Genomic DNA, 22,518 nt, shown 5'->3' on the forward strand with positions numbered 1-22,518 from the left:
AATGATTGCCCTTTTCATTTTGTTTGCCAAAGTCTCTATCAATTCATTCTGAATTTTGGGACTAAAATATGTATACTGAGATTCCCTTGCTTCACAATGTCGAACATGCTCCTCCATCACTGGATAAACTACAACCATTTCTATCATTTGCAAAAATAGCCATCATTGTTCTCGACATAAAGTTTCTCATCATCTCTTCAAAAGGCCAAAGTATTTTTGGCAAGTGTTTTCACAATAGAGATTATTCTTGTTAACACTTACCTCCAATGTTGTCTTTCTTTGTTGATTTGAAGTTGCATATTGTAATCAATTGTTTGATTTTTTTCAGCTTCTTTTCTAATTGAACCCATGCAATCATGCAATACATATGGTCTCTACTAGCTTCATGATGTTTAAGACTTCTATGCATATTATGTCAGTCTTTGTATCCATCATTACCCAAATTTCCTATTCTACTTATCATTTGTCCAGTCTTGAACAACTTGCAACAGATGCAAAATATTCTATCCAATGAAATAGAATATACAAGTCATCTTCTCTCTGCTTGTTCATTTGTCATTACCCATGTATAATGCGATGAATCAAAATGTCTATTGTTACTATCTTTAGGAAATAAAAATTCATCCACTCTTTTTGGGCCCCATTTCTACTAAGTAATCTCTCAGTTTTTGACAGATATTATTCCAATTTCTAAGATCCTCCAAATTCAGAGTTGAATTTAATTTTTCATGTTGAGAGTCTTTTTCTAAGTTCTCATTTGACTCAACCAAATTGGTAGTCTCGGCTAATTCTTCATTTTCATAGTGACTTTGTTCTTCAATCACCAAATTATCCCCTAATTTCTCTCTTTCTATTCCTGCTACTTCTAATAAGATATTTGTTAATACCACCAGCTTGAGTTTGAGTTAATGCCTCCTCCCTGTGTTTCATTTTTCTCTTTTGAGCTCCAAATAGATATTTAGGAGACATTTTAAATGTTCTTTTATTATACCTACAAGTTATTAAAAGTGAATATATAACTCAATAATTCATAATGAAATTAATTCAAATCTTAATTTTTTAAAAATTAAGGATTGTATCTAAATTTAGGGATTTTTGAATTTATACCTCAAATTCTCAAAATTCCAAGTCCTACACAAAATTTATAAAATGTATTAACATCTAATTCGAAAATTGAATCACAATCAAACAACAATTGGGTTAAATTTTACCCACCTCGAATTCAATCGAATGGACCAATAATTTAAACAACAAAGTGGCTAAAATTGAAACCCAATGAGAAGGGCAGTTTTGCCAGTGGTCACCGGTAGGAGAGGAGTCAGCCGATGACGATGATGTGTAAGTAGGATGGGAAGGGCAATGGCTTAGGATGGGAAGGGCAATGGCTAGGGGTTGAACAGGTGTGAGTTTTGGATCATTTCTTTCATCATGGGCCACCAATAATACAAGTATAATTTTAAAAAAAATATTGGGCCCCTTCTAGGTCGGGCCCTCAGGCGGCTGCCTACTTTCTTGGCCTCATAGAAGGTCTAACATTGACTGGTTTCCAAGAATCACACCACCATGGTGATGTTATTATAAGATTAATACTATGGTGTTCTATTGATATCACAAAAGGATGGTATTGCTTTCTAAGGATCAGTATTATTATGGTGTTGTTATGCGAAGAACATAACCATAATGTACTGTTGATATCACAAAATAGTGATGCTGATTTTCAAATATCAACATCACTTTGGTGATGTATTTGAAAAACAGAACCATCGTAGTACTGGTTTCAAAGATCAAAACCTATGTGGTGTTGTTGTTCAAAGCTCAAAATTATAATGGTAATATTTTGACAAAATCAAGAATAAGGTGTTGATGATTTAATCAAAATAGTACCAAAATAATTTATTTATTTTTAATTTTTAGTTTTTAATTTTTATTTTATTTTTTTCTCTTGTAATTAGCTATTTTAAAAATAATAATAATAATATTTTTATTTTTTATTTTTATTAATGTTTATTTAATTTTATAATTTTTTTTATTAATCTTCTTTTGTATTTTAAAGTTTTATTAAAGGTTTAAATTTTCTTTAAAAAATATGGATAAATTTAGGAGATATGACGGAGTTTAAAGAAGTGTTTTTTAAAAAAAATGAACTTTTTGGATCATTACTTTCTTTAATGAAATTATTAAGTTTTTATTTATTTTATTTGGCTATGTTCAATTTAAATAAAGAAAAATAATTTTTTTCTTTAATTTAAGATTGAAAGGCAAGAGGGGTACAATTGAAAACAAATGTGCCCTTTGAGAAATATCAAATTTGAATGCACCCATTGAACATTACTCAACTTTGAGTGAGTCCTTGGATAAAAAATGGAAAATTACTGATTTAGTGGGTTGATTTGACCAAGCAAGTAAAATAGAAGTGTCAAATCGTGCCAAGTAGGTCAAGCATGTGAAGCATGTTGATCAATAAGGCGATCCAATTAGATCTATTAGTCCAATCAAGTCCTAATCTAAATAGGTAAGTCAATATATCCAAAAGAATTTAGAGTGTTATGCATGTGAAACATGTTGATCAACAAGGCGGGAAGTCAAACTATAAAAAAAAATGATAAATCTCAATCAGTCTCATGGACTCAATCCCTGAGGGTGGCCGGTCCGGTCCCATGGAAGTTTTCCACCGACCACCAGGGTAAATCGGGAAGCGAATACGGCGGCCAATCCAGATGCCCAGCATCCTTTGATTGCGTTACCCTATTTGGAAGAAAATTCTTGCAAATACGCCGTAGCTGGGGATCGAACCGCGAGTCCCTGGGTCATAACCCGGATGTCCTACCGTTGCACCATTGTCCCGGGGACGGGAAGTCAAACTATAAACTATCAAGATGGGTGGATTATGTGAGCTAAATGAAAATTTGAATCGATTAAGTCTGATGAATTGAATGTATTATTGATAGTCTAGACAAGTAAAGAAGACCTACTTAATTCAAATGGGTTGGATGAGTAGAGCAAGTGACGATTGGATCAAGATGGGTGAGCATGCTGGCAGGCCGGCCAAGCAGGTCGATCAAATTGAACAAGATAAGTGAACTGAGCATGCTAATTTGGTTGACCGAGTTAAACGTGCAAATCAATCAAGCTAGGTTGGAAAAACAATGGGACCATTCAGGCTAAGTAATAATCAAGTGAGTAAACCAATAGGTGGTTAGTTGGCTAGACACATCAATCAATTTGATCGGATAGGCCAATGACAGAGCCAGTCCGAATAGATTATCTGGGCTGATCCGAACTCTAGACTACGCAGACGATATACCCCAGACTATTTCTTTTTTTTTTCTTTCATTCCTAAATCCAATTTTTTTCTTTTTCATCGCAGTCTGATCCCCTGGGGTATAACTCGGGTAATTATAAACGTGACTCCGCCATTGGGATAGACCTTATCCAATCAAACTATTTAATCAGTCTAGCTTGATAAGAGCAAAAATATTTTCATCTGACTCTCAAATATACTAAATAGTACTTTATAATAAATTAATAAATATTAAAAAAACCTATTTCATTAAAGATATTCTCTACCAATATGGTATTGATATTTTTTTTTACAAACAAATAAAAGTGTTTCAGTCTGAGTTGCAACGATATTGTGCAGATATCAGAGAAAACTGTGTGGTTTGGTATTGAGAATTGAAAATCCGGCCATGGAGCATAACTGAATTGATTATGACAGAGCAAAATTATAAAAAAGGGTAAGAGTTCGAATCTCAACGAAGCCGAGATAATATCCTCCTCCGTCGTGATCAACTGCAACTTCTCTATTTACCTCTTCACAGATGATCGTGAAGTCGATCGTATGGAGCCACTGGGATGACGGATTCCACAAATACATGGTTTAGGAAATTTGACTCAAAAGATAATCAACTAACAATATTCAATGCTAAAAAAAATCGTGGCATCTTATCATACCTTTATCTAATTAATAACTCATTGAATTGGTTATCAAGAGGTGATTCAAAAATGATCAAACAATTAAGTGCATATCTCAGCAATTCACAAGTGATAATAATATCATCTCCTCACCTTCACCCTTCACTAGTCTGGAAAAAACAACATACTCCAACAAACTCAGTCGTTTTTGAGTTAGTGCTGTATTAATGTTGAACATTAACATACAAGAGCAAAATGTTTCAACTCCAATGAGAAACTGCAACACCATGAACATACAACTCAAAAGAAAAAGAATAGCTACCCTTGCAATGAAACCCAACATATGGAATCGTTTATGTATCATTGTATTACCCAACATCAGAGAGAGAGAGAGAGAGAGTGATGCAAAAATTCAAGAAATTTTCACAACGGTGAATCCTCCAACAACCCTGAGGTCAACAAGCACAATTAGCTGGTACGTACAGGAAGAGAAAGCAATGGCAGGTGACAGCATCTTTCTTTCAGAATCATCTTCACTAATTCATCCAATTCATCCTGAATTAGGATCTTCAGCTTATATATTATATTGTGTGCAAAAAGAACATAATCTCTACCCAAAACTACAAAGAAAATTATAAATGTAAATATCTAACCTCAACCGTGTCCGCTAGGTTTATGAGCTCTGCTCCAGTTGTTCAGACTTGTTGAAGTCGGATGCAATTCTATAGACATAGAAACCCAGCATTGCCCCACTATTCACCAAATCCAAGATTGGTTATTATTTCCAAAAGTATCTCTCTATCTTTCTATATATATATATATATATATGTATATATACTTTGATGTTAGCTATGTGTTGAGTGGTTTTAATATATAAGAATATTTCAGTGGTTGAATTTTCGGTAAAAGACTGGAATATAAGCTGGTGTTCAGGGGCTACAATGCCAATGGCATATAATCAGCTGTTTTCTGGTAACAATGATTCTATAGAATGGAGATGGAATGCGAGTGGTTTATTCATAGTTCATTCAATGTACAATTTGCTTGCAAATGGAGGTATATCATCAGAACTTTTCAGTAACATGTGGTAACATTCACTGTTAACAAAGTAAAAGTAACAGTTTGGCTGATTATCAATGTGAAAATACTGATCGGACAGAGATCGCTGGAAGGAGGTCTACTAGTAAAAGATTCAAGATGTGGGATATCCAGGAGGAAGTTTGAGACAAGAAACCATCTGTTTCTTACATGTTTTTTTTCACTAAGAATGTTTAAAATATTTTACATCAAAAAATGCATTTCTTTGTTTTTAGTTAATTTGGCGATTGAGCAATGATTGTACAACTATAAACATATAACAAAGTATACTATTTTCTTTTTTTTTTTTTCACTTATCAAGAATAGACTGAGAACAAGATACGGTAAGATTTCTTTGAAATTAAATGACTTCCTTTGTTACAGAAGTATTGGAACGACAAAGTAAATTCATAATGATTAAGCGCATGCTAACCTGATAAGAAGCATCAAACGGCTTGAAAATAATCCTATCTGCATGATTGAATACAAACATATCATCAAAATTTAATGAAAACTTGGATTTATCTCAGAGGAATTGTAAAACATCATTATTAATTTGTTATTAGCACACCATTCAATTCAGCATAACCAAATAAACATGTACCTGCCACTGCTTGAAGAAAACAATAGCAGAAATTGCTGCAAGATGAGAGAGGCCGTTATTAGTGCAAGTGCTTATGGAAACTAAAAACAATTTAACATGAGTAGCAATATTAATTAAAAAATCAAGTAGACAGCTGACTAGAACCAGATCTAGAATAAAATTAAGGGAAAAAAATGTAAATCCAAGTAGTGTGCCTGTTTTCCAATCAATGCCCCTATTTTAGGTGTAAAGTCATACCTTTCCGACGATGTTAGATGAAAAAAAAAATCATCTAGCAAGCCTCACAAGACTTGCCTCTATTAGTATTCACACCGAAATATCTTCAAGACGACTTCGCAAGGCACAAGTTGTCTCTCCGTTTGGTACTAGCCAAATCAAGGAGACAACACGAAAGAAGAGAGAGGCCGACGGCTCCAAAGAGAAAATCGACGGTTATAGGAGTTCTTCCATTCTAGGACGATCTAAGTGAGAAAGAAGAGAAGAGGGGGAAGGGCTTGTAGGTGACACAAGAGGGGGAAGATCCTCTTGATGGGCAGTGGCAACAAAAACAAGAGGAGAAAGATAAAAATTATATTTTTTATTTATTCCATAGAGATGTAGCCAAATCAAGGAGACGACACGAGAGAAGAGAGAGGTCAGTGGCTCCAAAGAGAAAATCAACGGTTATAGGTGCTCTTCCATTCTAGGACGATGTAAGTGAGAAAGAAGAGAAGAGAGGGAAGGGCTTGTAGGCGGCATAAGAGGGGGAAGACCCTCTTGATGGGCAGCGACAACAAAAGCAAGAGGAGAAAAATAAAAATTATTTTTTTATTTGTTCCATGGAGATGTATTTATATACCTCTTCATTAAGGCTTAAGGAACACGTCCAAGCCCATATCACATATGTAGGCCCGACTCACCTATAAGAGGTGTGAACAAAAACTCAAGCTCATGTCGCATGAGTAGGCCCAACTTGCCTACATGAGGTGTGGCCTATAAGCGTTTCTAGTGTGGCAAATACTTTTTATATTTGCTCTTTGCTTGGTTCAACCAGAGTTAATCTCTATTTCTTTGAGAACCTTATTCTATAATTTGTTTTTAAGTCTTTAAGATATACTCGTAGTGTGTGTGGCCTAATAGGTTCCCAGTTATATTGGTCATTTATAATTAACCTTTAATTATGAATCGATCATGAGTGACACCTAGTAGTACATTATGGTCTCCAATTAATCAAAAAATCACGATTGATTTCAGAACATATTCTGAACGCTTCAACAGCTACAATTATTAGTGTTTCTATTCCTTTCACCCATCTTATACTCACATTGTTCAGGACATGGTCTATGTGTCAGTCCCCACTAAGCAAACTACGTCATACCTAATCCAAATAGTAATTTTTATCCTGTAGATTCAAATTACTTAAAAACATATGTCTAAGAAGACCATCTTCTTGACATGTCTGCTTTGGCCAAAGACTTATGAGTAATAATCCTAACAAGAGGCCATAGGGTATACATTTCCTTATAAAAGTAGTGGTGAATTCTCTGTGAACTATTCAAACACCTTCGGACATATTGACCTATACCTAATCATCTCAGACTTAACCTCCTAGGAGATGTTTTGCCAAGTGTCAAAGTATAAGCCTCCATAATCAAGATGACTTGAATACCTCAAATCTAAGGAAACTTGCACTTGAGCTGCAATAAGATCTTCAATGTCATATAAATAACCCACATGAAGTCTCATAGCAAGTCACATCCGATAAACTAGTTACCCTTAACTAGCATCCACATATTAACTCTCAACATCCTTGTATTTCCAGCCAACGATGATGGATTGCTTGGATAAACTAAGGAGTATAGCATATGTTAGTCTCACAAAATTAATAATGTTCAGTCTCATTAATTCATTGACTAGGGAAGATTTCCTAAATAATAATGTTCAGTCTCACCAAAGTTTCAACAAATAAATTCCTACAGCTACAACCGTAACTTTTACCCTATTTTCAACTCGTAAATTTTTTCTCCCTTAACTAATCGTCTATTATTCTTTAGCTCCTTGAGGTGGGACATCGGATGTCCTTTTCTTCTTTAAGACTCAAGATAAATTTTATAGTTTCTTTTTCAATATCCCATCTTTCCACAGTAATGGCAAGGGTCATTTGGAGCATGTTTTTCTTTCTTAGCCTCTTCTTCTTCCCTTTGGCTTGAGTTTTTGACTTCCTCTTAGAACCTTTCCTAGAAAAGTCAAACATCACAATTTTTGGTTCTTTCTTGACAAATGGCTCCACTGTCGTAATTATGTCGATCAACTTGAGAATGGTGGATTCAAGATGGTTCATCTGATAGTTCATTACAAACTATGAATAACTATCAGATAAACTGTGCAGAATTTAATCGATACTTAACTCATGATCCATTACAAATTCAACAAATCCCAATCGCTCAATGTAGTCATACATTTTTTAGTGCAAACTGCATCGCCGATGAACCATCTTGCATCTTTAGCAAAAAAGAAGCATGAAAATCTCGAACCGTTTGAATCTCGCTTGCTCATCAAACAACTCATGAAGATGATAAACAATTATATAAGCATCCATATGTGCATGTTGCTTTTGTAATTCAGGAAACATCGAAGCTAGTATGATGTAGCTTGCAAGCTCAGAAGCAGTCAAATGCTTTTGATAGGCCAACTTTTGATCACCAGTGGCATCGTCAGAAAGACTTGTGGGAAGAGGCTCTTCAAGGACATATGCAATTTTCTCAACCTTGAGAATAATTCTCAAGTTTCGAAGCCAATCCAAAAAGTTCGGCCCTATCAATTTGTTTGTTTCCAAAATCGAACACAAATTCATAGAAGTTATGCTTATTCTAACAACCTAGAAATACAAACTTGAGCATATAAGAGAGATAAATTAAATATGATATGCAAACAATTTACATTCATAAAATGATCCCACTTGTTTGTTCAAATTCAAGAGCTCTTACTTTGAATTCGAGAGATGGTAGATTATCTCCTAGTTGATTGATATCCACTATAAATAAGAATAATCTTGGAGAGAGTCTAACAAATAGGTATCAAATATACCAATTATATATTACATATATATAACTATCAATTTATGCTACCAACTATTGATATTTGCATAACTCATCGGATTGTTAACTCATTAACATATATACATCATATGCATATACCTAACTTCACCTCTATCCACTTTAACATTGGAGTGAGTCCAATAAATTAATGTTTCAAGTTAAAACTAACCCATTAATCATGAGATCATATCTCAATGGTCTGAACGCGTTCAATGTCAAGTTAAGCTTGGAGAGAGTCCAACAACCTAAACAAGAAATTAAACTCTAGTTTTTTACTATATTAACGAAAGGTGTAAGCTTTAATATTTAAATAAGAGATTTATTTATTTTTTAAGGTCTCATCAATTCTATACAAGGAATAATCATAGCAAAATTATCATGGTATAAATATGGCATAATTATCATAGTCTAAACATGGTATAAATATGACATAATTGTCATACATTAATATATTTCTATTATTAAAAATTCAATTTTAAAAAATCAAAATTTCTTAATTAAGTTAGGAAATAATTTGGAAAGATTTTCAAATTTAGAAGTTCCTAATTTAATTAGGAATCTACTTCAAAATTCAGAAATTCCTAATCGAATTAGGAAATAATTTCTAAATTTGGAAGTTCCTAATTAGATTAGGAAACAACTTTTAAGAATTTCAAAATTTCTAAATAGGGTTTAGAAAATAATTTCTAAATCTAGAAGTTCCTAATTGGATTAGGAAATAATTTTCAAACTTGGAATTTCTTAACGGATTAGAAAATAATTTTTAAAATTGAAATTTCTTAATAGATACAAAGTATGCGGCTAGCACCATTGGTGCTACTAGATGCATCTTCGATCCTTTACGAGAAAACTTATAACAACTAATGTCATGCAACACAAACGATTATGATACCACTGTTAGGATTTTTTGTGAGATACGAACGTATGCTTTCGAAAAACACACAGCGGAAGTGAAATAAATTTTCTTAAAATTTTTACGCATCCCAAAAAAATAAGACCATACATGTCCAAGACATAAACATAAAAAAACAGCCATTTAAAAGTCATATCTTTCCGACGATGTTAGATAAAAAGAAATCACCTAACAAGCCTCGCAGGACTTACCTCTATTAGTATCCATGCTGAGATATCTTCAAGACAACTTCGCAAGCCACAAGTTGCCTCTCCATTTGGTACTAGCCAAATCAAGGCGACAACACGTGAGAAGAGAGACATCGACGGCTCCGAGGAGGAAAATCGGATAGCTCTAAGAGTTCTTCCTTTCGAGAGCAATCCAAGTGAGGAAGAAGAGAAGAGGGGGAAGGACTTGTAGGCGGCACAAGAGGGGGAAGATCCTCTTGATGGGCGGCGGCAACAAAAACAAGAGAAAAATAAAAAATATTTTTTCCTTTATTTCATGGAGAGGTATTTACAGGGATTAAAATTTCGTACTGAGCCAGTCAAAACAGACAAAATATTTTGTTCCACCGACCGATCGACACCAGTACGACCCAGCACCAGGCCCAGCCGCAGGATGGATCGCACGAAGGGGTCGCGCGGAGGGGTTGTGTGACCCCAGCGGCGGCGCCGGAGTGGTAGCGAGACCCTGCTGCCGCTCTTGGAGGGGTCGTGCGACCTCGCTGCCGCCCGGAGGGGTCACGCGACCCCGCGGCCGCGCAGGAGGGGTTGCACGACCCCGACAGCCTTGCCGGAGTGGTTGCGCGACCTCTCCGTCGCGAGCGCGGTCGCGACGTAGCGGGATCGTGTGACCTCGTGTCCATGCATGTCGAGGTCGTGCGCGTCGGGAAAAAATTAGATTTTTTAAATTAAAACAGAACTTTGGTTAACTTAATTATATATTTTATTTAAACTCTAATAATTTTTTATTTATTTATCTTTTAACTATGTTATTATTTTTTAATGAATTCAATCAACCCCTAACCTAAATAAATAATCAAACATATTTCCTAAAATTCTAATCAAATTATCCCATTAAAATATACAAAAATTTATTTAAAATTCTAATAAAATTTTATATATTCCTAAAACCCACCACAAGGGTCGTGGTGCTGCGACGGCCTCCACGGACTATTGCAACCACGATTTTTTTAGTTTTTTGATTTAGTTAATTTTTTATTTTTTAATTATGTATTTTATAAAAAATAAACTATTATTAATAGTTATAAAATATTAAAAACTATTTTTAAATTTTTAAATAATTTTAAAAATTAATAAATATTTTATAAAATAATTTAATTTAATTTTAAAATTAAATATAAATTTAAAATAATCTAAAAATTTAAAGAAAATATAATTCTTAAACATTTTAAATAAATGTTTTAAAATTAAAAATTTACAAATACATTCAAAAAAATAATTTAAGATTTTCAAATAACTTTATAATTATTTTTAACCTTTCAAATGATTTTACAATTTTAAATTTAATTTTAAATTTTAAAAATTGCTTTTTTTAAAATAATTTTTATAACAATTTAATAAGCATTATCTTATGAGAAGATATTAAAATATAAATTCAACATTTCAACATATAAGGTATTTTTAATAATCAAATATTAATAAAATTAATATACATTTATATTTATAATTTAAAAAATATCAAAACTATATAAGGACAGCACGATACGATATCAAAATCGTATTATTCCAGTCCAGGACCGAAACTTCGATATAGGTCGAGATTTTAAACCTCGGGTATTTATATACCTCTTCATTAAGGCTTAAGGGACAAGCTCAAGCCCATATCACATATGTAATCCTAACTCACCTACAAGAGGTGTGAATAAAAACTCAAGCTCATGTCGCATGAGTAGGCCCAACTTACCTGCATGAAGCGTGGTCTATTAGTGTTTCCAGTACGACAAATACTTTCCATATTTACCCTTTGCCTAGTCTAATCAGACTTAATATTTTTTTCTTTGAGAATCTTATTCTCTAACTTATTTTTAAGTCTTTAAGATATACTCGTATTGCGTGTGACCTAATAGGTTCCCGATTATGTTGATCATTTATAATTAATCATTAATTATAAATAAATCATGAGTGACACCTAATAGTACATCACGACTCCCAATTGATTAGAAAATCATGATTAATTTCAGAATATATTTTGAATTTTTCAGTAGCTACAGTTATTAGTGTCTTTGTTCCTTCACCTCATCTTATAACCACTTGGTTCAGTATATGGTCTATGTATCAGTTCCCACTAAGCTGACTATGTCACACCTATCCCAAGTAGTAGTTCCTTGTCCTGTAGATTCAAATTACTCAAAAACATAAGTCTATGAAGATCATCCTTTTGACATATTTCGTTGGCCAAAGACTTATGAGTAATAACCCTAACAAGAGGTCATAGGGTATACGTCTCCTTATAAAAGAAGTGGTGAATCCACTGTATGTTATTCAAACACCGGGCATATTGACTTATACTCAATCATCCCAGACCTACACCTTCTAGGAGATGTTTTGCTAAAATGTCAAAGTATAAACCTACATGACCAAGATGATTTGTATACCTCAAATCTAAGGAAACTTGCACTCGAGTTGTAATGAGATCTTCAATGACATATAAAGAACTACATGAAATCTCATAGCAAGTCGCATCCGATGAATTAGTTACCCTTAACTAGCATCCACATGTTAACTCTCAACATCCCTATATTTCCAGCCAGCGATGATGGATTGCTTGGATAAATCAATGAGTATAACATAAGCTAGTTTCACAAAATTGATGATGTTCAGTCTCATCAATTCATTAACTAGGGAAGATTTCAATACGTAAATAATTACACAGATGAGATATTCACTAATTGTAATCCAATCACAATTTCTCTCATGCTATATTTTGTATTGTGGACTTAATTAATTGAGTTTAAGATCAAATCACATATATATAGAATAAACACTCAAATAATAAATTTTATTTATTAAATAAATAAGACAATGTTTAAGGCGACTGCCTTTAAAACACCTCTCAAATATAATAGTTAACTGACTGTTTCTGCTCAACAAGTCACTTCTGCATGAGAATGGTGTGAATGAACCACTAAAAAGAGAAGAAAAAAATATTAACTCTTCTCAAGTTAAAATAGATTCTTGTTTGCTGGTTGAAACAAGGTGATTATAGTGCAAAGTCAACGTGCATGTATGTGGATATCATTGCTATGCATTTTTATTTTAAGTTATAAAACTTGTCTCCCTATTCTTCGACTAAGAATCTCACAGAAACTCATTTAAGTTCCAAGCATTAGAGCTTTAGGTAGCTTAAGTGATGATAAACTGGTACCTCACATGCCAATAGGGACTTGAAATCAATTTCCAATGCTGTAGCAACATGGAAGTAATTCCAAATATATATATAGATGCAAGTGTTAGAATTGTAACACTTGGTTTACTCTTAAGATAATATGGCATTAACATCTAAGGAAACTTCTTGTTGTGGTTTGTTGTGGGTCAAGCTTTAACATAAGAGTTTTTATCATATGCAATAGGTAAGAGAGATCTAAAATGACCAACTTCATTATAAATTAACTAACTAAAAATTAAAAATATTATAAAAAATTCAGATGCTTTCAGTTTAAATGTGATTCATGATGTGAGTAAATTAAGGACTTCGGCACCATAAAGTAAGTCGAAAGGAAATGTAAACAACAATCAGCACTACACAAATGTAGGCAAGAACAATAGAAACACAACTAATAATGGATCCATCTTTGTTAATCAAAAAGAGAATGACGCTCAGAAAAATTACTAATAAAACTTGAGATAAAAATGCACCAAATAGTTGTTACCAGCTACAGCACTGCACGAGCGAGCCAATCAAAGCAACAATTTGATCCCAAAAAACAATGAGAATGAGACCAGATGATGGAAAACAACTTACCAGTTTGCCCGACCAAAAGAAGAGGTGTTGCTTTTTCATTCTTCCATGACCTCATGCTCAACACACTCAGAGCCAAAATGACAGTGCCAAGTATCACACCAAACCGGATGGCAGGAATGCTTCCAGTGAGCATGAAATATAAGAAACCACCAATGGAGAGAAAACAACCTGCATAGGATTTTTTTCCATTGTTTTTATAACTCTACTACAGAAGATGACTGCAAAAGAAGGTACAAGTATTGATAATACTAATATGAGATCTGAACTCAATTAGAAGGCAAAAGAACATACCATAGGGTATGCCAAGATAAAACTCTCTGATTGAGGAAATGGTAGTGGTTCCATCAAGTGAAGCATAAGCCTCCATAATTTCATTAATTAAATCAGGATAATTTTTTTCAGTGGCAGAAAGATACTCTTGCCCTTCTTTTGAGATTTCTTGAGCAAGTATACTTAGACCTTTTTGTGCTCTACCAGCTTGAATCTTCAACTTCTCAGCTTTGTCCATCAACATTTCCATAATTTTCTTCGAATAAATTGCATATGCTTTTTCTGAAACAGCTTTGACTTTTAAGGCTTCTACCTTGAACCGATTGAATGCCTCTTTCCATTGTTCTTGTGAGAATCTAGTGTTTTTGTTCACGTCATCATCATCGTTCTCCAGTTCAATATCTAAATGCTTCACATCATAATTAAGACATTTAGCATTTCATATGCATTATAAAACAGATAGCATTCGAACAAACCAAGTGTAAACCAATACAAATAGGAAGTGACGTATAGGCAATAAGCTAACAGTCCCTTGTATTTTTCTGTTTGAGTTAGATGCTTTTTATAATGTCCACAAAATATTTTAGATCCAAGTGTTCGCATCACAATCTCAAAGTTTTAGCAGATTTTTTTTTTTATCAGACTACTTAATAGGCTCCAAAAATTACCATCTTTAGTTCTTCCAGTTCTTTATCATAGGCTAAGGCCTGAAATCTTTTCCATCATGTCAAGTAACCACGAACCTGTGACTACTCCAGAATCAAAAGCAATAACACTTGAATAAAGAGCCAGACACAGAATCTGCATTACCTAATCTTTCCAGAAACGGACAAAAAAAACTACATTGCCTAAGAATTGATAGCACAAAACTAATTAACATTAAAAAAACAAAGAGCAATAATAAGGGACAAAATAATCAGCACAATACCAAATGAAGATGACGATGAAGAGTAGAGTAAAAAAAATGGGATGGGAGAGCTAGAAACATTAAAGATGCTTTAGTTCAGCTTACCGGTTCCTCGTTAGAAGCCGAGAGAACGACGAACTTCTTCGGGCACCTGTCGGCGGGCACGAGACGAACTCTCTTGGCCAGCTGAGGGCAGGCCAGGCCTAAGCCGCGGGGGGCGACCCAGGCAGTGTAGAGAGTAGCGCTAGGGTTCCGGAGGAGAAGAACGCCGGGAGGAAATGCAGCCATTGGCGACTACTGGTGGAAGAGATAGCTGAGACACCGGAAGAATGACGCCAACGGGCAATACGATGAATTAGTTGGGACTTTCTCTTCCTTACGTTTTGCGTCGACGGTTTGAACTTTGTTATACACGTCAGAGAAGAGACCAACCGCCAACGTGATTTTCAGAGCAGTGAAAGCGAACACGTAAAATGTAGTTCTTGGGACTGGAAATAAATTACTAAAAATAATTTATACGAAAAACAATTAGAAATCAGTACGAAATTCCCGGTTTAAACCAAATTGTTATTGGAAGCGAGCTTGCATAATTATCATGAAAAATGAACAAAGACACCAGCATCGTCATTGAACAGTTGACGCCTAGTTAAAGCAGTCACGTGAGTTAACCAAACAGAACACAAAGGAATAATAATACGGAAAGGGAAGGATGGGAAACAAGAAAAGAATTGATCCACTCTTTCTCGAGCAGAGATCTGAAGCAAAGCATATATCCTTACCTGTTTAGTGGAGGAAGGAAAATTTGGTACCTTTTCATGCAAAATAACCAGAACAAATTGAATGAAAGGGCACTGAAAATGCTAACCTTTCACATCCATACATTTACTCCAAGAGAAATAATCTATATGGAAATTTAACATGGCATTCCAACATCTCATGAGAAGCTATTACAGTGTCCTCCTGAATATGGTCTCTAAGAGTAACACCGCAAAAATATCATCATCTCAAGTTGCCAAAGATTGTAGGGATTTGCCAAAGATTGTAGGGATTGGAGCAGAAAAGCTGAGCCAACATGATTGCTGATTCAAGGAGGTTTAATTGATTCTATTTTATGCTTGCCTTGGTGAGGGAAGATTTGCAGGGACCTGCAGATGTCATGAATGCTATTCCCTTGAAAGTTGCCACGCCCTCCTCATTGGTGTAGAGATGCTAGATCAACCGCAAACATTTCATGAATCAGCGTAGAGACCAAAAAAAAGTCAGCTCAGATCACCAAGGGAAAAGATCACAAATTATAAAGAGATAGAATGCAAGAGTAAGTGCAAGTAATTAAATCTATCACCAACACTTTTCAGATTTTAATAAATCTGACACCTTCACTGTTAACAATTCCATCGCTTGCTTCCAATATTGTCACAATTTTATTATGGAAAAAATTTTCGGCAATTTAGTATTATTTTCATACGATATCGTGTATCTTTTTAATTACTCATTCAAGAAGAGTGCTCATTAATGATAAATGCATCACGTATTAATTATTTCTATCAGTTATATTTAAATTTCATATCAATTTTTACTTGTACTTACAATTTTTTAGCAAATTGTGTTTAAAATTTTGAATCTTCATCAGAAAAGTAAAGTGACGTTCAATGAGTTCAAGTAGAAAATATGACAGATTTGTTGCAACATTAAAATGATATATATGAATCCTAGAGGCAATTAGGTTGTAATAAATCTGTTTACACATCAACACAGGTTTTTTTTCCCTCCCAAACTGTGCACCTTTTCTTTTTTACATTAGCGTTTTCCCTTGCAAAAGCAATTAAGAAAACACAAAATATGCCCTCAAGGCTACCCAAGGATCCAACAGATTACTTACCAACCACAGAGAAGACGACTATCATAATTTTTTTAGGATTTGGTATGATTTAGGCGAGTTAGGTTAGTAAAATTTTTAAGTAGTTAGGAGTTATATATATTCCCTTCCTATTTCTCTCTCCAAATAATGCCTCACCTGACCCTCTCTTCTTTTCTATTTGTGCAGCGCCACCGACCTCAACCAGTTGTTGACCATCCCTTCCCCTCTTCCATTTATTTCTTTCTCTTTTTTCTCTCCTTCCTTGTTCCTTGAGCCTGACACTCCACCCACCAAGTCACTGCCTGTGCACCCTAGCTTCGTCACCGCCCCTTTTTTGGGTATTTCCTCTCTTCTTTCATGTCACCGGTGTTAGAGTCGACCATGATTTGTTGAGATTGATCTTTTGAGATCAAAGAGTCACCTATCACGGTCAGTTTGAAGGTAATAATTTGGTTAGTAATTTCCTAGTTAGTATTTGGGAAATAGTTACCTATTTGGGATTAATAGTTACTTGATATTTAGGTACAATGACACGAATATTTGGTATCATCAAAACTATACTTTGTTCCATCAACCAAGGAAAAAGTATGAGGTAAAAGTTTCACCATATTATATTTTCATTTCAGGTTTGTTCTAGTATTTATGTTGGTGTATTTGAATTAGGATGGAATTAATGGTTGTTTTCTAGTAGTAGAAGTCAAATTGTTTAATTTAGGTTGTTTTGAGATCAAAACTAGATCCATTGAGCTTGAATTTTAATTATTTCTTAGATTTTGTGTTATTATCACATTTAATCTATCTTCGGCTTTTCTAAGTTGTTAATACTTGTTTTATAAATATGCATCCAGGAGGAGCACATTACCGTTGCACAGCTTTGAAAACCTCTGCCCTGCACGTATTTGAGATACGTAAATTTATTTGTGAACTCATTTATATATTCCTTGTGCATAAATTAGGATTATTTACATTACGACAACTATTTTGAAAAAGTGAAATTAGAACGACACTAAGTGATACAACTTCTAGAAGAATTAAACTATTGGGTTAAATAAATGATATTCTTTTCTTTATAATGACATCTAGATGATCATGTGAGGATTTATATAGGGATTTCCAAAATAAAATATTAATATACAGTTACTCTTCATTTGATACATCTATTTTGAATTGTTTTAGTACATGTTAATTGATATGTTGATACTTGCATGTCTCTTTTATGATATATACCATTATGTGGTTAATTTATAGTTAAATTAGTACAACCTATATTAAAAAGGTGACTTAAATTATTCCCTTAAACTAACAATAAAAAATGTGAACCCAACGTGGAATAATTGTTGTATAATGATTTAAAGTGAAAAAAACAATTATTATAAATGGTAAAAAATAAATACTAAAAAATGAAGTCCAAACCTATCCTTTTACCTAAGCACTTACCGCTCATATATGTGACACTAGTGGTTCACTTCTTAGTACATATATTAGTAATGACTAAAAGGAAGATATTAAAGATGATGAAAATCAAGTGGAATGCCTCGTGGAATAGTGATAATAAACAAGATAAATAAGTCAAATGGATTGTGATATTAAATGAAGATAATTAAATGATATAAATATAAGAAAAATGACTTAGTTGGTTTCTTGAACTCAATAAAATTCTATGTACATCTTGTCTCTTTACTCACCTAGCAATTTATGCTTCCTTCGCATTTTTCTTGGCCTCTAGTTTTGTTCATGAAAGTTGATTTTGAAGTCTTACTTTCAGTCACTAAGTGGACTGAAAGTACAATTACACCCAAAGTCGTGAAAACAAATATAATATAGTTCCATGGGAGTCAACGAGACAAAAATATGGTCACATTTTATGTTTTTAACAATTGAAGTTCCAAGGAGCAAAATTAATCTCATTTTATATTTTAACAAGTGTAGCATCATCAACATGTTTTTTTTTTTTTTACCTCAGTGACCCTACCTTACTTATATAGCAAAATTTTTTATACATATGAGTTTCTGAGCATCCAAGAAGTAGAACTACAATTTCATTTTATGTCCTAACAAATAAAGGCAAGGTATACACTACTCATATGACAAAATTGACAACCTTCATGGAAGTGAATATAATCTCATTTTAGATATTTTTATAAATGCAATAGATGGATTAGTACTACATGCTACTTAACCAAAAACATGCCGAAAGCAATTCATTTTAGCTTTAAAAAAACATACTAAAGGCTTTGTAGGAGTCTCAATAAGAGTATTCTAGTTTTTTCAACTTAGAATACTTTTTTTAGATATAGATGCACATTAAAATCACCTTGATGATATCATCAACCAATTTACTCAACACTAATTCCTATATATAGTTTTTTCTCACACCAATTCATGACCACTTTTTTTTTAAAAAAAATGATTAAGTTTGAACCATCAAAGGAATTTAGAAAGAAGGTTATTTTTTCTATAACAAGGATGCTTTGAGGTAATCTCAATTGAAGCACTCGAGTTTGATAGATTTTCCAATTGACGCACACCTATGTTTCTCTTTTCCCAAATCACATAGTAAGAGTATTTTCAGGATATAAAAGGAGGTACGTGATTTGAAAAAGAAAACAATGTAGCATGTGATTTATATTTTTCCCAAATCACATACTAAGGGTATTTTTGGGATATAAAAAATGGATATGATTGATTTGGAAAAAAAAAGACTATAGCGTGTGATGCATGAAAATATGAAACTTAGGTGAACTCTTTGAGAATTTTATCAATTAGTGATTAACCTAAAAATTGATCAACAGGAAGACAAGGGAAGAAAAATGAAAAAAAAAAAAAACAAGGATTGAAGATAGAAACATTCGATCATCATGGTCCTTGAATGACTAACCTTTCAAAACATTAACTAGAAAGGATATCAAATGCGTAATAAGAAGATTCTTCTATTAATCATCTTTTATGGATTGAATCAAACAAGCTAATCATGAAATTACTCTGAATCTCCAAATCTTGCTGATATTTGGTTTAGTTTGTGAAGTGGTACTAATAAAATAAGAGTAGAAGTTAGCTTGCTAGACAAAAAAGATTTTCACCTCTCCTCAATATTGCATATTGTCATTTGTGACAGCAGTCAAGATTGCTATCTGGATTTTGGGATCTATCTCATGGAGGACTTGAATTAGGTCAGGATCTTACAAACTTACACTCCAACCCTATGCCTACTTACTGTTCCTACATATATGTATCAGAAATAATATAAAATTCTTTTTAACTCCTATGTAAGAGAATCTTAAGCTGTTAGTTGCCATAGAAATATAAAAGACTAGGAATTCTATCATACTATCTGAATACTTTTATTTATGATTCATGATATTAGAATAATAATGTTTAAAATGATCATACTAATGCCACACATTGAACTTAATATCTATGGCAATTTGTAAAAGTCAAATTATATTTCTAGAATATTTTAATTAAATTATTGGATCTTGTGATACTACCATCTACCCTCTAATCCAAGGTATGAGCCTATGGACCACTTCTCATTACTAGGTACAATATAGATCTTGACAACCTTGGTTACATTTACAATAAATGTTGTTGTACAGTTGGAGGTTTTCTATAACTTTAGTTTGTACTCATGGCAACTGTTTTAAGAACAATATGGCTGAAATCACCCATTTGGTATGTCATGGTGTTCTACCATAATCATCTTTGTCATCACTATATCCCTCCCATATCAATAGCCAGTGCCTTAGCTTAGATGAAGACCAAATATAACTTGATATATCCTTTTGCTCTTCTAAGACCATAATGTATTCAGCATTTAAGACTATCATGTCAAGATGCAATTTGCATAAATATAATCAAATATGTAAAGCCAGAATATGGTGCAGGACCACAGAAGGCACACAATAATAAGACCAATGTCATGTAAGATCGTAGAAACATACAGGTGTAATCTTTTCCAACTGCTTTTTCTTTGGATTTAGCACATCCTCTGGCTTACCATCGTACCTAGACAGAAAAGATGCAGAAATAAGTGCATAAAAAGACCAGGAACAAAAGAATTAGATACTGAAAATCCCATAAAAGAGAGTGGATGTGTGATTCTGAGAACCAGTAACAAACATGAATGAAGTTTTCAACGTGAAAAGAAAACAGGACTTGCAGATTCAAATGGAAAATAAAAATAATTACCTTTCTTTTTGTCAATTTTCAAAATAGAGTGTACTGATAGTAAAACTATCAAAAGTGGCACATGTTACACAGAAATATCAGGCCATTTGATCCTTTTTCAGATTTCTTTTAGGCTCTGCTTTGTATAAAGAAAAAAAAAGAATAGGAAAAAAGTTTAAGAAACATTTTCAATCCAACTGTTTCTTTGGAGAGAAGAAAAGGAGGAAAACTTAAATTTTAAACTTTTATTCATTAAAAACATATCGAAAACATTAATCAAAATAAATTTGAAAAAGAATAAAATTTTGAAAAAATTTTAAGATTAGATTTGAATTTCATTGCATGCACAAGTGAGTTTCCACCAAATTGAATGGAAGAAATACAGAGAAAAACTAAAAAAATATTTGCCCGGTCATCTCCTTTCCTCTCTCTTTTTCCACCATAGGAAATGAAGCGAAAGTGTTGATGGAGAAATCCTTTTGACACCTAATTTCCTTCTGAATTCCATTCGCTCGAAGGAAACAAATTATTAGGCAAATTATATGTACAACACTTTTAGTTCAGTATTGCATGTAATCCCATCTTTTCCAAAATATTCATTTTAGTCCATAGTATTGATTAATTCAATCCAATTTAATATAAACTAATACTTTGTCCATTATTCTTAAGGATCATTTTTAGATAAAAGATACTTTTAAAATATAGTGTGTAATAAATTATATTAAATAAGTTAAATTATGGACTAAAGGGAAGAATTCATAAACAAGTGAAAAGTACATGAAATACCAATAGAACTACAATACAGATAATTTCCCCTTCTTTTATTACATCAGACAAGCATAGGAAAACTGGCTGGTACTGTGAATGGAAGTAATGAATTCTAATGTCAATGGTCCAACTGGGGAACAATGAAACAAGCAGTACAACAACAACAACAAAATGCCAATGTCAGTCCCAAACCCGAATGAAAAAGGTTGAGAATTGTGTTTAGGTTGTCAGCCAACATCAAACATAGGCAAATATTCTATGAATGAAACAAGCAGTAGCATGTATCTAAATATATCTGAATATACAAGCAGGTATATCTCATAGTGGTCTGATCTGAATGATGACAGTAGCAATCACCCACATCAAAGTTGATAGATCATTGTACATTAAGCTGCCCTTCTTTCAAATTCTGCTGTTGCAATTTTTGCAGTAATTGGAATTATTAATCTTATGTGTAGTTGCTGAAGGTTCTGTTAGCACTGGTAGAAACAGTTTGCCTCATCTGTTGCATCCAGTATATCATCTAATTCCCAGGTTCAAGAAATTTTCATAAAATGTATGGGTAATTAGACAAAAATACTACTTTAAATATCCAGAGAGCCAATTATCTCAGGACCAATTATTCCTTCAAAGCTATATTAAGAACTCCTATAGCATATAATGTTTTCCAGCTCATGCTAGATCGGTAATTTTGTGATAACATGCAGTATTACAATAATAAATCAAATCCACTTTCTCCCATAAATGCAATAACACTAGCAAGGGCCAAACTTAGAATTTAAGATATTATTGGTTTTTCAATGGTAATGACAAAAACATGGAAAAGGGAACATCAGAAAGAATCATGTCAAGAGCCATTCAAATCAGGTCTGAAGAGAATATCAGCTACTCCTATCACTGTCTGCACCTAAAATTTGCTTCAACAAGCAATCACCAGATCTCCAACAAAATTTACTTTTATCACATCCAATAAGTGACAAATAAAAATAGTTTTCT

General features: G+C 33.3%; 2 protein-coding genes across 2 annotated transcripts in view; both read right to left on the minus strand.

Moving 5' to 3' along the window:
- Positions 1 to 4,185: 4,185 nt before the first annotated feature.
- On the minus strand, positions 4,186 to 15,017 carry LOC141814040 (protein FATTY ACID EXPORT 3, chloroplastic-like). Its single transcript, XM_074702040.1, has 7 exons — positions 14,835 to 15,017; positions 13,844 to 14,231; positions 13,553 to 13,720; positions 5,591 to 5,631; positions 5,426 to 5,463; positions 4,569 to 4,667; positions 4,186 to 4,482 (listed from the first exon to the last, which is right to left on the minus strand). Exons 1-6 carry the CDS (start codon positions 15,015 to 15,017, stop codon positions 4,589 to 4,591), a joined length of 897 nt encoding a protein of 298 aa, XP_074558141.1. The 3' UTR covers positions 4,186 to 4,482; positions 4,569 to 4,588.
- Positions 15,018 to 15,562: 545 nt separating this feature from the next.
- Positions 15,563 to 22,518, minus strand: part of LOC141813524 (tRNA-aminoacylation cofactor ARC1) — a 30,470-nt gene continuing 23,514 nt past the window's right edge. Inside the window, exons 10-11 of the mRNA XM_074701492.1 lie at positions 20,529 to 20,592; positions 15,563 to 15,938 (exon numbers count right to left, since the gene is read on the minus strand). Of these exons, the coding sequence (XP_074557593.1) occupies positions 15,834 to 15,938; positions 20,529 to 20,592 (169 nt within the window). The 3' untranslated portion in view covers positions 15,563 to 15,833. The remainder of the gene's footprint in view (positions 15,939 to 20,528; positions 20,593 to 22,518) is intronic.

The sequence above is a fragment of the Curcuma longa genome, chromosome 20 (genome assembly GCF_044706935.1).
Source record: "Curcuma longa cultivar G26 ecotype Majalengka, Jawa Barat chromosome 20, ITB_CL_G26_1.1, whole genome shotgun sequence".
Classification (NCBI taxonomy): Eukaryota; Viridiplantae; Streptophyta; class Magnoliopsida; order Zingiberales; family Zingiberaceae; genus Curcuma; species Curcuma longa.